The following is a 14,755-nucleotide window of genomic DNA, read 5'->3' as shown; positions in this document are numbered from 1 at the left end:
GTGACCAGATGTGCAGCACATGGAGGAAAAAGGGTACTGATTACCTGGGCCCACTGTAGGGAGGGGCCCTTGAGAAGCCTGTAATTAAAGTGTGTTTTTATCTATTTTTTCTTAGTAATTAGTGTCATTATTGAATCTTAAGTGACTAAAAGAATGGGTCAACGCACAGAAATTTGTATCAAATGGAGTCCAACGCTGCAAAATAATGCAAGTAAATAAAATTTAACCATATTGCTCATAAATGGGGAGGTTATTGTAAAATACATTAAACTGCATATACATTGCCTAACAATTTTATTAGAATGAATATATATATATATATATATATATGTATTACTGTTATCCATGAATTTTCACATTTACCAATTTACAAAAAAACTGAAAAAATAGTAAAGCACATTATTATTTCTTGATTAATATGTCAAATTATAGTTATTTACTTGCATTCCTGAACAGAAAAATTAGTTTTATTGGTTGAATGTTATGCTTGATTAATGTCTGACTTCTCAGAGAAGCCCAGTGAGCCGGCTCAAATTTGGGTATAATAAGGTGAATTCAGTTTGAAATTCCTCATTCCTGTTCAAAATGGTAAAACATGGAGAGCTGACTGAAAATGAAAGAGTCCGCATTAAAGCACTTCATGATGCTGGATGGTCTCTGAGACAAATATGACAGGTGGTCTAATAAATTTGTTAAGCACTGTATATTTGTAAAAAATGAAGCAACATTTGTTGCTTGGTGCCAGTTAAGGGGGGCCTGTGTAATATTCTTTCTGGGGGCCCAAAATCCCTAGCTACGCCCCTGGCTGTGACTGCAGCCAAAGGAGACTCTAATAAACACTGACTAGGAGGGGGTAAATATTTATGCAGTCACTTGTTTTACCTTACATCTTTCTGTTTGATTGGCATTAATTTGTATATATCTGATATCACTTATCAAAGGGTTTTTTTGTGAAAAAGACCAAATTATATTGACCATGATTGATTTATAAAATCAATAAAAGAGTAAAACATCCAAGGGGTGAATTCTTTAACAGGCACTGTATTAAGAAGTATTTTTTATTGTATTATAGAGAAAAAGAGATTCACCTTGCCTGTCTTCTGTCCCAAACCACCAAAGCTGATGTCTCCAAAAGCATCAGTGGGCACTTCTTGGATATGTCTGTGTCTGTCCCACGATTCACCTGAGAAGTCGTCCGGCTTGATGGCTTCAGCCACATGTTCGTTCTTTGAGTATCCACACTTACAGACATCCTCTCTGGTGGAGAAACAGAAGCTAATGAAAGCTGAAATGTAAAATCAAAAACTCATCTTCCAAATCACAAAAGGCACACATTTTCATGAGACAGACTGAAGGTGGGGCAAAACAACTCAATTGCCCTCACAGCAACGTGGGCAATGCCTAATTTCACATAAACAACAGCTGGTGGATGCTATAGTCTCCCTGTGGTGTATCGACATGGCTTTTTTAGACACTCTAATCAGCAAAATAACAGCTCACAGGAGCTCATCCTACCTGGAAACTTGAAACAAGCAGCATTCCCTCTTTTTGACATTCTCCCTGATCCAGGAGGTAAAGGAACAGCGCTGGAAAGAAGCAGAGTGAGATAAGTGCTCGGCAGGTCTAGCTGCGCTCAGTGCCAGGTTTTGAGCCAGCTGTGGTTCTGACTCTGTCTCTGTTTCCCCCATCCTGGAGACGACAAGGGGGAAAGAGTGCGCATACGTGTCTCAGGCCTAGAGCTGACTGTATGACAGCAGAGAGGAGTCTGAGCACAGTCCTGGATCAGTAGTGAACTGCTGAGAGTGGAGTTGTTTATGTTATATTAGGGGGGCTGGACTCTGAATTTTAGTCTAACCTGACAGCAGAACAGGGTCAACATTCAGCCGTAAACTGTCTGTCTGAGTTTCACCAATTATGAAACTCGGGAAAAAAGTATCGATGATACATGATTTTAAGATATAAAAAGTCAAAATTATAAATTTAAAGGCTTAAAAACTGGATAGGAAGTCAAATTCATTGGTCAAAAAGGTGAAAATCATGACATTGATAGTCAAAATAAAGGTTTAAAAGGCAAATATCTGACTAAGAAATTCGAAATCACAAGTTTTTTCTAGTTAAAATCTGAGAAAAAAATTTGAAATCATGAGTTTTAAAGGCAAAAATAAGACATAAAATCTGGAATCAAGAATTAAAGAGGCAAAAATAAGAGACTAAAGCAGAAATAATACATTTAAAAGGTCAAAACGTGAGATAACATCCTAAATCATGAGTTTTAAAGGTCAAAATATGACTTAAAATGTAAAAATGTTATTCTAAAAGGTTAAAATATAAGATAAAAGGTCAAAATCATAAGTTTGTCATTATTGTAAGATGCAAAATTGAAAATATGAAAAGAACACAGAAATCAAATTTTTCCCCACAGTCTTAACTTTTAATTAATATTTTCCTATGTATTTTTTTCAAATTTTGATGATTTAATGAGGAAATTTAATCAACAAGGTTAAATTTACATTTTTATCCTGGAGGAAATCTACAGACCTGATACTGGTGGGCCATTTATAACTAGATAAAAATGCATTGTATTGTATTGTATTGTATTGTAAAAGCTGAAGAGTGCAATACCTGATTAGTGAAAAATGAAATAAAAAACATTTAAAAAGAAAGCCATTTCGAATGTTGTCTCAGGATTTACACTTAAGCACATTGTTTTATAAAATTGTTCGGATGAGAGCTTGAAAAACGATAAATTAAAGCCATTTGTGTGTGACAGGTTAAGAGAGTGTTGACACGTGATGTGTTGCATGTGTCTGAAAGACTCCCAGGTTGCCATGGTGATCAAAGCCTGTATAACATCATAGCAGTCAGAGCTGAGACCAAAGCTAATTAGTCACACCTGTGAGCGCTTCTGTAAAAACAGCTCAGAAAACTGTTTCAGTGCATGTTCTGGCCACTCAAAGTCAATTTAAGCTGGACCAGTGAAACCTAGCAGAAAACCAAAGTGGTTCTGAAGGCTCGCACTCAGTAATCTTAGTTCAACAATTGTATTGCCGCAGAAGGGGAACTGAAGGTCACGCTTTGAAGCTTACTGTGCCAAAACCGTTGATTTTTTTTTTTACCTCAAATCTTTTTTGTGAGCAAGAGGAGATGTGTGGCTGCATTTTCCTGTTTAAATTATAACTGTTGACCAAATATTTTTTTCAGGAGAGCAGTTTGTTTGGGAAGTTCTGCCTCCATTTCACACAGCTTCTGTGTTCTAAGGGGGCTTTCACATCTGTAAGTCTGGACCAAGGTCTGGACCAAGGTCTGGACCAAGGTCTGTGTTTTTGATACATTGTATACATTTGGTTCGGTCTGTTTTGTTTCACACTGTCATTATTGCAACTGGACCAACGGACTTTACATGACGAACCTACGTGATATCGTCATCAACTACATGGTTTGCGTGTCTCTCTAGTTTACACTGATTGGCTGGCGGGCGTCTGACAGCAACACGTTCAATAACGCGAGTCTTGAATGTTGTAAACAATGAATGAAATCCTCATTCCTACCATCATATTATTGTTGATTTTTTTTTACTACCAAAAGCGACAACTTGAAGAGCTGTACATAAGGTTGATCCGAGTTCATCATTTGAGTTTTATCATTAGACGACAACTTTATCATCGTCGACAGAAAAGGACAAAGTATGCAATCCTGCGAGCCACTGCAACACCGAGAGAAGGTATGTGTTGTAAAACTCTTGAAAAGATGAGCTGTCAGTGACGAGGTGTAACTTTATCTACAATTTTATGAAATTTTCCGTGCTTGGTTATCTCCATTTAACATAATAAGGCACACTTCTACTCCTTGCGTAACGTAAAGCAGCCACCATTGGCCCACCCTGTCCAGGCTGCTAAATAACTTCAGTCCGTGCGATTGTTGTGGGTTCTTCCGCGGCTCATTGTTTGTTTCCGGACCAAACGGCGTAGGTATGAAAGCCCCCTAAGTGTGACATCATCACTCTGAGGGGGCTTTCACACCTACGTCGTCTGGTCTGGACTTTCAGACTTTTCTGTTTGGACCGAACCAAAACAATAGGTGTGAAACCTCCCCTGGACAGCGGTCCGGACCAAAAGAGGTGGTCTCGGTCTGGACCAAACGGAACCATGGTCCAGTTCATGCCCAGTGTGAAAGCATTATTTTGAAAGGTTCGGACCTTTGTATCACTGACAGGATATTACAACATGACTACCAGCAAAGGAAATTGATCACCATAACAAAATGAGCCGCAGAAAAGCCCACAACAATCTCACGTACTGAAATTAACCAGCAGCCTGGACAGGGTGGGCTAACGGTAGCTGCGTTACGTTACGCGAAGAGTAAGGTGTCCGCTATTATTTTAAGTGGGGATTGTCCAAGCACGGAAAAATTTCATAAAATTGTAGATAAAGTTATACCTCACTATTGACAGCTCATCTTTTCAAGAGTTTTACAACACATACCTTCTCTCCCACGTTGTTTCAGTGGCTTGCAGGATTGCACACTTTCTTCTCCTTTCTTGTCAACGACGATAAAGTTGTCGTCTAATGATAAAACTTATAAGACAAACTCAGACCAGCCTTATGTACAGCTCTTCAAGTTGTCACTTTTGGAAGTAGAAAACCAACAATAATATGATGGTAGGAATGAGGATTTCATTCATTGTTTACAACATTCAAGACTAGAGTTAGTCAACGTGTTGCCATCAGATGCCCGCCGGCCAAATGACCAATCAATGTAAACCACAGAGACACGCAAACCACGTAGTTGATGACGATATCACGTAGGTTCGTCATGTTTGAATTCGAATTTGAAAGTCTGTTAGTCCGGTTGCAATAATGACAGTGTGAAACAAAACAGACCAAACCAAATGTACACAATGTAACAAAAACACAGACCTTGGTCCGGACTTTCAGGTGTGAAAACACCATTAGCCTCTTCATTTACTACTTCAGTGAAAGAGGATATAGGGTCAAAAAAAAAAAAAAAAAAAAAAAAAAAAACATATGGAAAAAATATGGAAAAAAACAAAATGGCAAATATCAATAGTGTGGATGCTTACTCAGCATCCCCACTAATAATGTGACATGATCTTGCAGGCCAGGTATAACTCTACCATGGGCGGTATTTGACACTCCTGTGTTATAGTATTTTATATCTCTCAAATGACTGAATTTCAAGGGATATGTTAGACTTCTTCCTCTGCTGTATGTATTTTCCTACTAGATTAAAAGCCTATATATAAACATTTATTTATCTTCATGGTGTTTAATAAAGCAGCAATATATCAAACGGTAAAAAAATAAGTTAAATTAACACCAACATGACCAACCATAACACAGTAATTTGATAGTTAATTGATGCTTAATGCAGGACTTCTTCTATCTAAAGCACAATGTCTGAACACTTCTTCACGAAAACAGGAAGTTGACATGCTGTTGCATACAATTTCACTGCTTAATTAAAACACACATCATATCCTTCTTACAAACGGATTTTATGACATTTTACAGCACGTGGAACACAGATTTAATACCCTCTAATGGCACTAAACAAACACCTTCACGCATGATTTATAAGGTCTTTTTTCCATGTTGCATTCATATGAAGAAAAAACATCAATCTCATGTAATCTATGTAGAGTAAAAACACATTTAAAGTCAGCTCCTCTCATTTGTTTAATATAAACACTGACAGACGAATAAAAAAAGCAGACACCCACCCTTTCAAAACAAGACACCCCTTGATTTAGCTGAAGTCGGTCCTGCTGCATCTTTTCGATGAGTTCCTGCGGCTGAACCGTATTATCAAATGTAGGCAGCGTTCCTGAGAGGAAAAACAAGCCATAAATCTTCCTCTCGTTAGCAGAAGTACCCTTTGCTTCTCATAATAGAGGTCTGGAAACACAAGAGGCAAACTGCTTCTTGTCGATCTGTAAAACCTGCAGAGCCTTACACTTTAGTATCTTGGCACACGCTCTTATCTTTGCAGCATGTGACCTGTTGTCCGTTATTTCTGGTTCCTACTCTGAGGCTCTTGGAAAAAAAGCACTTACCTTGGTGAGTTTAAAATACATTTTTTTCACACTTACTTGCAAATTCAGACATGGTTACCATGTGTAAAATACACAAAAAGGCTTCCCTCTGCAGCAAAGTTGAATGGCCACACCCTCTCTAAACAATAATTACCTCCTTCACTTGATAACAAAAATCTCGTGCTTCAGCCATAAAAGATAATGTTATAAACTAAGGCCTCAGTACCACCGACCCTTTAGAAAGGAGTCAAAGACCCCCAAAGGAAAGGAAGGGAACCAAATAAATATATCAAAGAAAAAAACAGCAATACTTAAGTCGGGAGTTTTCATATTACTTGTGCTTTCAGATATGCCTTTCTCTGAGATTAAATTCAGCAACATTAAGCCTTTTCTTGCGTCTTGCTAGAAATGTACACTCTTGAAGGTGTTTGGAGGGGCGTAGTTTCCTGTCTTTCTCCAGGTGTTATAGCGCTTGTTGCTAAGGGACACCTTCAGTGTGTTAAACCAGGGATCCCGTTACTGAATAGAGCTCTGGTTTGCCCTGAACGACTGATATGAGATATGCCAGAGGTTGTAGTTGTCAATAATTAAAAAGTATTTTAGTTTGTGAGGCTGTGGCGTAAGCAGTTACTTATCTGGTACACTGAAAGGTTTATTCACTAAAGTTTCAGGCTTTTGGGGTTTCATGCACTCAAATACAGGGAAGGATTGTGTTCCCCTTTCTACTCTGAATTTAGAGACTACAAGGTGTGTAAACCTGGTTTTTGCTGCCCCCTTAACGCCTTTGAGACATTTCAAAATAAAATAAATATAAAAGGTTATTTTTACTTGAATGTATTTTAGGGGAAGTATTGTACTAGTGGTGTAGTCTATTTTTTTGTAGTGGGTATACTGTTGTGATGACAATTTTGCATGCTTTGTATTTTAACCTGATATTTGATTTAGTTAGTCTGTAGTCTTAGTTGTGCGTCTGTTTTATTGATCAAAGAATGACCTGGTGAACCCCTCTGTTCTGACTCCTCTGTAAATCACTCTCTGAGCACAGAGAAGATGATTGGAGGATATCAATGATCACCACAGGGCAGTGTACCTGGTTGTAAATTCCTGAGACGGGTCACTGTTTTATTGTTCCCCAATAGATTTACTCTTCTGCTAAGGAAGTTCTGTGAAGTTGAACAAAGGCTCAGAGGCGTGTTAAGGCCCACGTATAAATATATACGTCCTTTTCAAACGATGTTACCGTCACTGCTCACATACTTCCATGCGCCTTTTACGTTGACATGGATGTTAACAAATACATCCACCGGGGGGCAGCCCAGAGTCAAAAGTTTATGACAACAACAAACTCAAAAACAAACATGACGGCTGTTGAGGAGGTATTGATAATGTACCTCTTCCATAAAAGAAAAAATGGAGGGAGCGTTTCTAACCAACTCGCACAACTTTTCCTCAAAAAGTTCCGCCGTTGTTATTTCTTCTTCGTGTCTCACTAGAGCTACATATTGGGTAGTGACAGCAACACTGCCCCCACGCTTTCTGACGGTACTGCTCCATTTGGCCTGTACCCATAAGCTTTATGGAAGCGTGCAGAAAAATGAATGCGGAGCACAGACAGAAGGCTCTGTCCGTATCCGTATTTAACGTTGAGCATAAATGGGCCTTTAGATTGTATAAGAAGGGGGTGAAGCATTTGTTCAGTGGGCCAACCTCTGAACTGCTAACTGCCGTGTGGTTCTGTGTGTTGCTCCCTCTGTACAGAGAATTAAACACCTGGGGTCCGTGCTCATGAAGGTTCCTATCTGAGTGAAATGATCCTGGAAGTATTTTAGTGTTGGCCATGATAAAGGCCGTTGTAATTCTCCAACTGAAAAGGAAAGGAGCTTCATTATTTCCTTCATTATCTCCTTTAGCCTAGGAAACACTGGAGCATCCTTTACCAAAGGAGTGATGAAAAGACGACCCACAACGCTTTGCGTAAACTTTATTTAAAGTGACGCACCTGTTGACCACTCATCAAAACAAGTAAATAACTTGACTGTAACTTTACTAGACCTGATTTAAACAGTAAAAATCAGTCAAACTTATAATCCATGTGATAAACAGAAGGGAGTAGGGATGAACAGAGGAATATTACAGACATAAAGACTATATTATTCAACTTATGATAACAATTTCATTTCTTCTCATTTCCGTTTTATTCAAACAGTAAACTGCTCAGTCAGTATTTTAAACTGTATTTGTTTTGCTATTTTGAAATATTAAAGTAAATGTGATAAACGTTTGTAAAAGCCCATTTATGCTCAACGTTAAATACGAATCTGGATATGGACGAGGCCTTCCGTCCGTGCTCCACGTTCATTTCGTCCATATTGCTGCACGTTTCCATAAAGCTTACAGATACGGGCCAAACTGAGCAGTACCACTGGACACTGTGGGGGCAGTGTTGCTGTCACTACCCGATACGTAGCTCTAGAGAAAAGAAACGAAAAGAGAGACTCTAGTGCGAGACACAAAAAGAAATAACAACGGGGGAACTTTTTGAGGAAAAGTTGTGCGAGTTGGTTAGAAACGCTCCCTCCGTTTTTGTCTTTTATGCAAGATGTAGATTACCAATACCTCCTCCACAGTCGCCATGTTTGTTTTTGAGGTTGTTGTCATAAACTTTTGACTCTGGGCTGCCCCCCGGTGGATGCATTGGTTAACATCCATGCCAACGTAAAGGACTCATGGAAGTATGTGAGCAGTGACGGCAACATCGTTTGAAAAGGACATGTACATTTTCGTACGTGAAGGGAATATAAATGGGCGTTACATCACAACCAATTAAAGCGATAAAGTCGGCATGTTGCCATATTGTGAATATTATATCTATCATCATAATTACGCAGAGAGGACACGGTTTATGGAGCTTTTCACATAACGAAAGACGGAACCAGAGTAGACTAATAAAATTAACAGAGACTAGAAAATTAAAGAAAAAATGGGTATGGAATAAAGCAAAACAATCTAATATCGTTATGAAATAAAAGGACTTGAACGTTATTCATCTAGTCGTATTGACTTAGCAGAAAGTTCAGATAAAGAGAAAAGTTTCTGATGTTTTGGACGTTCAAACGTTTCCTCTTCCTGAAGAGACTTTAGGATATAAAAATCTTAATGAGCTCATACCTCTGACATTTTAGTGTTTCATTTGCAGCACATAACACAGAAAACACACCGAGTGGTAGATGCGAATTTTGTAGTATAATGTTAAATTGTAGTTTTTACACAAAAAACATACGTCACGTCTGTAACATCCGCCCAGGGAAAGTGCAGTCGGATTCCTTAATCACTACAGTTCTCCTTTCCTATCCTCTTACTCCCTTCTTTCCTTGACCCTGTGACGTTTTTTTGTCGGGGTTAAGGGAAAGTGAAAAGGAAAGGACTTAGGAGATATTTTTTTGGAATTTTCATAAGGACCCCCGGTGCATGACACCTTTCCAGTCTTGTTTTTTGACGGTCTTTAGGCAGATCGAGAAATTTCCACAACAGAAGCTGAGTGTCCATTACACGTGGAAATGCGCAAAATCGAAATAGGGCAATAAAAAACTGGTAATGGAAACACCTGAATCTCGAAAAAACCCTAAAATATTACTAAAAAGTTTTTATGCTTTCGTGAGTAGGTTTTTCAGGCATTTCAATATAGAAATATATTGCAAAAGTGTAATGGAAACACTTTTTCTGTATTTACGAGTCACGGGACGTGACGTACGGTGTCATGTGACCAGTCGCACCGAGACAACATGGCGCGGTTCGTGTATACAGAAGAAGAGACGAGACTTTTCTAAACGTCATACATACACCCTTATGCACCCTTATAAGGACGCGAGGGACGAAATACGAAAATCAGAGGTGACAGCTTCAGACACTCGCAGCGCAAAACCGTTTACACGGAAGTAAGCGGGAGAACGCGCCCTTGGCACACGCACACATGGAGCTCAGCAAGACGTTAAAAAAGTTGTCATTTTCCTCGTTCACACAGCGCTGAACTGAACGGACAGGACGTAGCGATAGAGTCCTGCGTCAGACAACTAACATCCTACCTGACCATTCCTGCTGATTTCCTGGCCATTAACACCTGCCTGTGCAGTGTGTGTCATCTCTCCCTCCCACCTGTACATGCAACATGCGTGTCCAATTCCTCCTACAGTCTGACCTGACACTAATGCAGGGAATGACAGAAGCTGCGTTCATTTTAAGAAATTATAATATTGTATTTACTTCAGCACTGTCCTTGACAAATACATTTTTTTACTGTTCTAATCAAAGTTTTCTGAATGAATGAAGCATGAAAGCAAACACTCACATCCTTGTCAGGCATCACGCTCCAAAAACATCAGCTACAGCTGACAGCCTGGGCTGATTAAACCCTGGTTATATTAATAAGAGTAATGTCAGGATCACATTTACAGACTTCATGGACACATTCTTTGTTTTTTTCAAGCTGTAGGTGGAACTATTTTCTTGATCATTGTTCGCGAGTGCCAAAAAGCGTAGCATACTTCAGTCAGCTCCTACAGAGAGTTTGTTTTCACTCTGTTTGCCCCTTTCTGTCCCTGTCCTTTTCTGTAAATAAAACGCTTTATGAAAAGAGGCCAATTTCTATGGATAAAAAGGATTTCCCCTCAAATAACAGAATGTTGGTTCAGTATCTCTGTGCCAGTCTTTTTCTGTGTGTCATGAGGCCATCAGAGCAGTAGAGACCCTCTGCTGTATGTCTGCAGCGCTATGAAGAGTGTGAAAGCTTCTGTACACATTTATGGAATTATTCTGTGCCTTGTTTACGAACTTAAACAGTTTTAGTGCAAACAAACATTAAATTCAGACCTGATCACAACTCAGCCCTCTACCTCGGTTCTTTTAGTGGATCTAACAGAATAATTCTCCTTAACAACTGCTGCAGGTGCTCTTGAAATATGTCTGTAATTAATTATCTCCTAATGTGTTTATAACCCTTCGTTTCTGACACTGTGCTGATATGATTTGTAAATCCTGTGTGGTGGATAAGTTTATCAGTCAGAGGTGGAGCCATGGGGGGGCTTGTGGGGTCTATACCCCTTATGATTTCTCAAAAGCCCTGAATCTTTAACTTTGGTAAAAGTACATTATCTCTGATTACTGATGAATGTAAAAAGAAATATCATGTATTTTGATAAATACAGTGACCCTGCTGATCACAACATGGAAATTTCATTCAAACTGAAAAAAAACCCCACACAAATAAGTTGTTTTTTACTTTGAAAATCTTAAAAGCACATGCTACAGAATAAATAAAAACCTTACTATTAATATTTCTGTATTTTTTAAGAAAAAAATTATGCATCTTTAACGACACATTTGGGGGCACACTTCTACAACTCCATCCTAGGAGAAACACTGCAGATGGATGGATACGAGGCTGTAACAGATAAATGAGTAAATAAGGAGTTCAGCTGAATAAGTAAAATTTAGCTTGATTTTACCCATATAAAGAAATGTACACCATAAATGATGACAGAAGTTTCTTAAGCAGAATGGAGGGAGAAATACTCAGCATACTCTGTTGAAGATCTGAGTGAGAATTAGAAATGCTTTTTGAATTTTTATTTTATTTCAGAATAAACAGTTCATTAACAGTTAGTGTTTTTGTGTTAGTATAAAATTACTACCATTAAAGAAATATATCTGACAAATCACAAGAACATTTAATCTCCAGTGTCTCAGTGCCTGTCTCTATCAGTGAAGTCTGACTCATGCATCTGTAGTGTTTCATATGTACACAGAGAGGAGCTTTATTAAGAGGAGAGCTTAAACTGATCATGTTGATAAGGGAAACGAGAGAGCACGTGTTTCATCTTTTAGCAGAGGTACATATGATATATAGAAAATACATTCCAAACAACAGAACTGTGGCTAGTGGAAACGTTGAGTGGCTAGTAACCATTAGTCACAGTGGCTGCCCTGCCCTGTTCATATGTAAGTGTACACATGCACACACCACAGCAAGCCGGCCAGAGACAATACCCCACCCTACTGATGGTGATAACAGTCCAGGATTTAAACTCCTTAGATAGAACGATGCAGTGGTCTAAGCAGACTGGACGTCAGAGGCAGATCATAGAATGCTCATTACAACCACCAGAGACTTGAGACTTGACTTGGACTTGCAAAAAATGACTTGTGTGCATCTCTGATACATGGCTTTTGCCATACATACGGACTTTACCTCTGAACTATCATCCGTTGCCTTCGTCTTTTGATCAAAATTATCAAAGCAACCGCCGTAGATATACCAAAACCTTACCAACACGCAACAGGTTTTGAGCGTCAAGCTTCCCTGCAGCGGATTCACGCAAGTTGAGATTTTACGAGAATTGCGAGGCCTATGCCCAAAACTCCCTTAAATAGAAACGCATTCAAAGCGCAATTGTACTTAATCGAAATGAATTGTACTTACCTGAGGCACTGGAAGGAGCTAGCTTAATTTTAGCTTTAAACTTAGCTTAAACTGGGTTGATAAGGGACTAGATTTTTCATCTATAACAATATTTTACAGTTAAACTTTGGCCATACACTGCCAGATCCCCATGAAGAACTAGATAATGCAATTTCAGCTGAAATTGCATGCTTTCACTTCTCAGTTTTGTGTTTGCACTGCCTGATCCTTTGTGTGTCTTGAGTTTTTGCTCTCAGTTCTGACACAAATGTCACGTGTGATAAGGCATGCAGAATCAGTGACATCTTTTAAATCACTTCTTAAAACTCATTTTTATGGACTTGCTTTTATGTGATGTCGTCTTATGTCTTTTACTGTATCTACTCTCTTCCTGTCAGTGTTCTCTCTTAAATTATCTTCCTCCAGAAATTTTACCTTAAAACTTTAGTGTCTGTTCTTCTTTACTTTGTATTTTCTGCCTGGTTTGATTCTGACTGCTACTGTTTATCTTCACTTCTCCTATTTGATTTTAGAGCATTAAACCCTCGCTCTGCTCATTTTTGCCTCTTTTCCTGTTGTGTTCATGTTACCTCATTACCATCATTATTATGATTTTCATTAATTCATGAATGACTCAGTGTTGCCAACTCCTCAGTATGGAAAGTAGCTATTGGCTGTCCTAAAAGTCGCCAGAGGTCGCTAAATGATGTCATCACCTAATTTGCATAATCATGGGTATGCATTTAATTGTAATGGACGTTGTAGGAGACAAAAAGTGAGTAAAAAGATCTTTAAGATGTATAGAACTACAAATGAACTTGCTCCTGTCAATTCTTGTTTTTATTACGTCACAATTCCAACCCTTCTCCTTTATCTGGACTTGGGACTGGCAAAAAATGACTCGTGAGATACTCTGGCAGAGTAACTTTAATTTTTAGTTTTAGTTTATTTTTCTATTAATTATTCTATTTTTCTTACAAGGTTAGCTTTCTTACTTTTGGTTTAGTTTTAAGCCTTATGGTCCACTTACAAGCCAACATCAAATTCCAGTGAAACATTAACATTTTTAACCATAACATTTATAAATATTTTTTTTATAAAGGCTTCATAACAACTTTAAATCGACCAAAAAGGCACCTTCACAAAGCGGTTGGTTTGCAGTCTGACATGGGGGCGTGGGCGTCTCCTGCTCTGACTGCTGCTGAGACCATCCACTGTAGAGGCTGAGACCAGCTGAGACAGACTGCTGCAAGGACTGTGCTACCTTTAAGTGTTTTGGGACAGGGAGGGGCCGACGGAGAGGAGCAACAACGATACATGCTTTAACGTCGGAGTCTTCAAAGGTCTCCAGTAACACCAGAGAAAGTCGCTAGATTTGTCGCCAGTTGCTTTTTTGAAAAAGAGTCGCTAGAGTGGTCTAAAAACTCGCTAAATATAGCGACAAAGTCGCTAAGCTGGCAACACTGGAATGACTTTCTACAGTTCCTAGCTTTCTAATTTGTGTTTTATGACTAATTAATCTCTATACATTTTAATTGTTTTATTATATTCTTACTGCTCTGAGTTTTATTTCTTTCTCTTTCTATATTTTGGATGCTCTCACATTTCTGCTCCTTAGGTCTCTTTTTTCTCTGTAGTTGGGTTCCTGTGTTGCCTGGACTGTCTAGGTTATTCTGGGTTCTTATTTATTTATTCTTGGTCACTACTTTTATTCTGGAATGTTACATACTTAGGTATTATGGTGTCTTTTTGTTTGACATGTTGATGGGCTTTGTAATGTGTCAACCAGGATGATTGTCATACTGGCGTTAGGTTTTCATGTTGTTGGGGTTTTGTCCTTCCTATTATGTTCTTTCCTTGTGTTTTGATGCTTTGTCTTAATTGTAATTCTGTTTATTGTCAAAGCACTTTGTAAAGCTCTGTTTTTAAAAGGTGCTATACAAATAAAGTTGTTAATATTATTATTATTATTTTATGAGATTTTTGATCGGTTAATTATTAATTATTAATAGAGCTGAGCAATTAGGCAAAATAATCTAACTGCAATTTTTTTAACTCAATATTGAGATTGCGATTTAATATGCAATTTTTTAAGTTCCTCATTGTATGCATTTTACAACAAGAACGAGTAACAATTCATTCTATACTATAACCAACACAATATTAGATTAAAGTAGGGCAGAATCTTTTTTTTAATATCTAGCTAATTGTGATGAATTTTTTTACTTGTTTTGCAAATTTGATATGAA

At 38.3% G+C, this 14,755-nt stretch overlaps 1 protein-coding gene across 5 annotated transcripts in view; it reads right to left on the bottom strand.

Moving 5' to 3' along the window:
- LOC121522462 (transient receptor potential cation channel subfamily M member 2-like) overlaps positions 1-14,755 on the bottom strand; it is a 59,363-nt gene that overhangs the window by 40,237 nt on the left and 4,371 nt on the right. For 2 of the 5 annotated variants that reach the window (XM_041806885.1, XM_041806888.1), the window contains exons 2-4: positions 5,741-5,844; positions 1,516-1,586; positions 1,089-1,257 (exon numbers count right to left, since the gene is read on the bottom strand). In XM_041806885.1, coding sequence (XP_041662819.1) covers positions 1,089-1,257; positions 1,516-1,586; positions 5,741-5,791 — 291 coding nt within the window. In that variant the 5' untranslated portion in view covers positions 5,792-5,844. Of the gene's footprint in view, positions 1-1,088; positions 1,258-1,515; positions 1,587-5,740; positions 5,845-5,973; positions 5,993-13,643; positions 13,666-14,755 lie in introns of those variants that run through there. The other 3 variants (XM_041806887.1, XM_041806886.1, XM_041806889.1) reach the window with 3 other exon arrangements.

The sequence above is a fragment of the Cheilinus undulatus genome, linkage group 15 (genome assembly GCF_018320785.1).
Source record: "Cheilinus undulatus linkage group 15, ASM1832078v1, whole genome shotgun sequence".
Classification (NCBI taxonomy): domain Eukaryota; kingdom Metazoa; phylum Chordata; class Actinopteri; order Labriformes; family Labridae; genus Cheilinus; species Cheilinus undulatus.
This window is presented reverse-complemented; position numbering and strand designations above follow the sequence as displayed.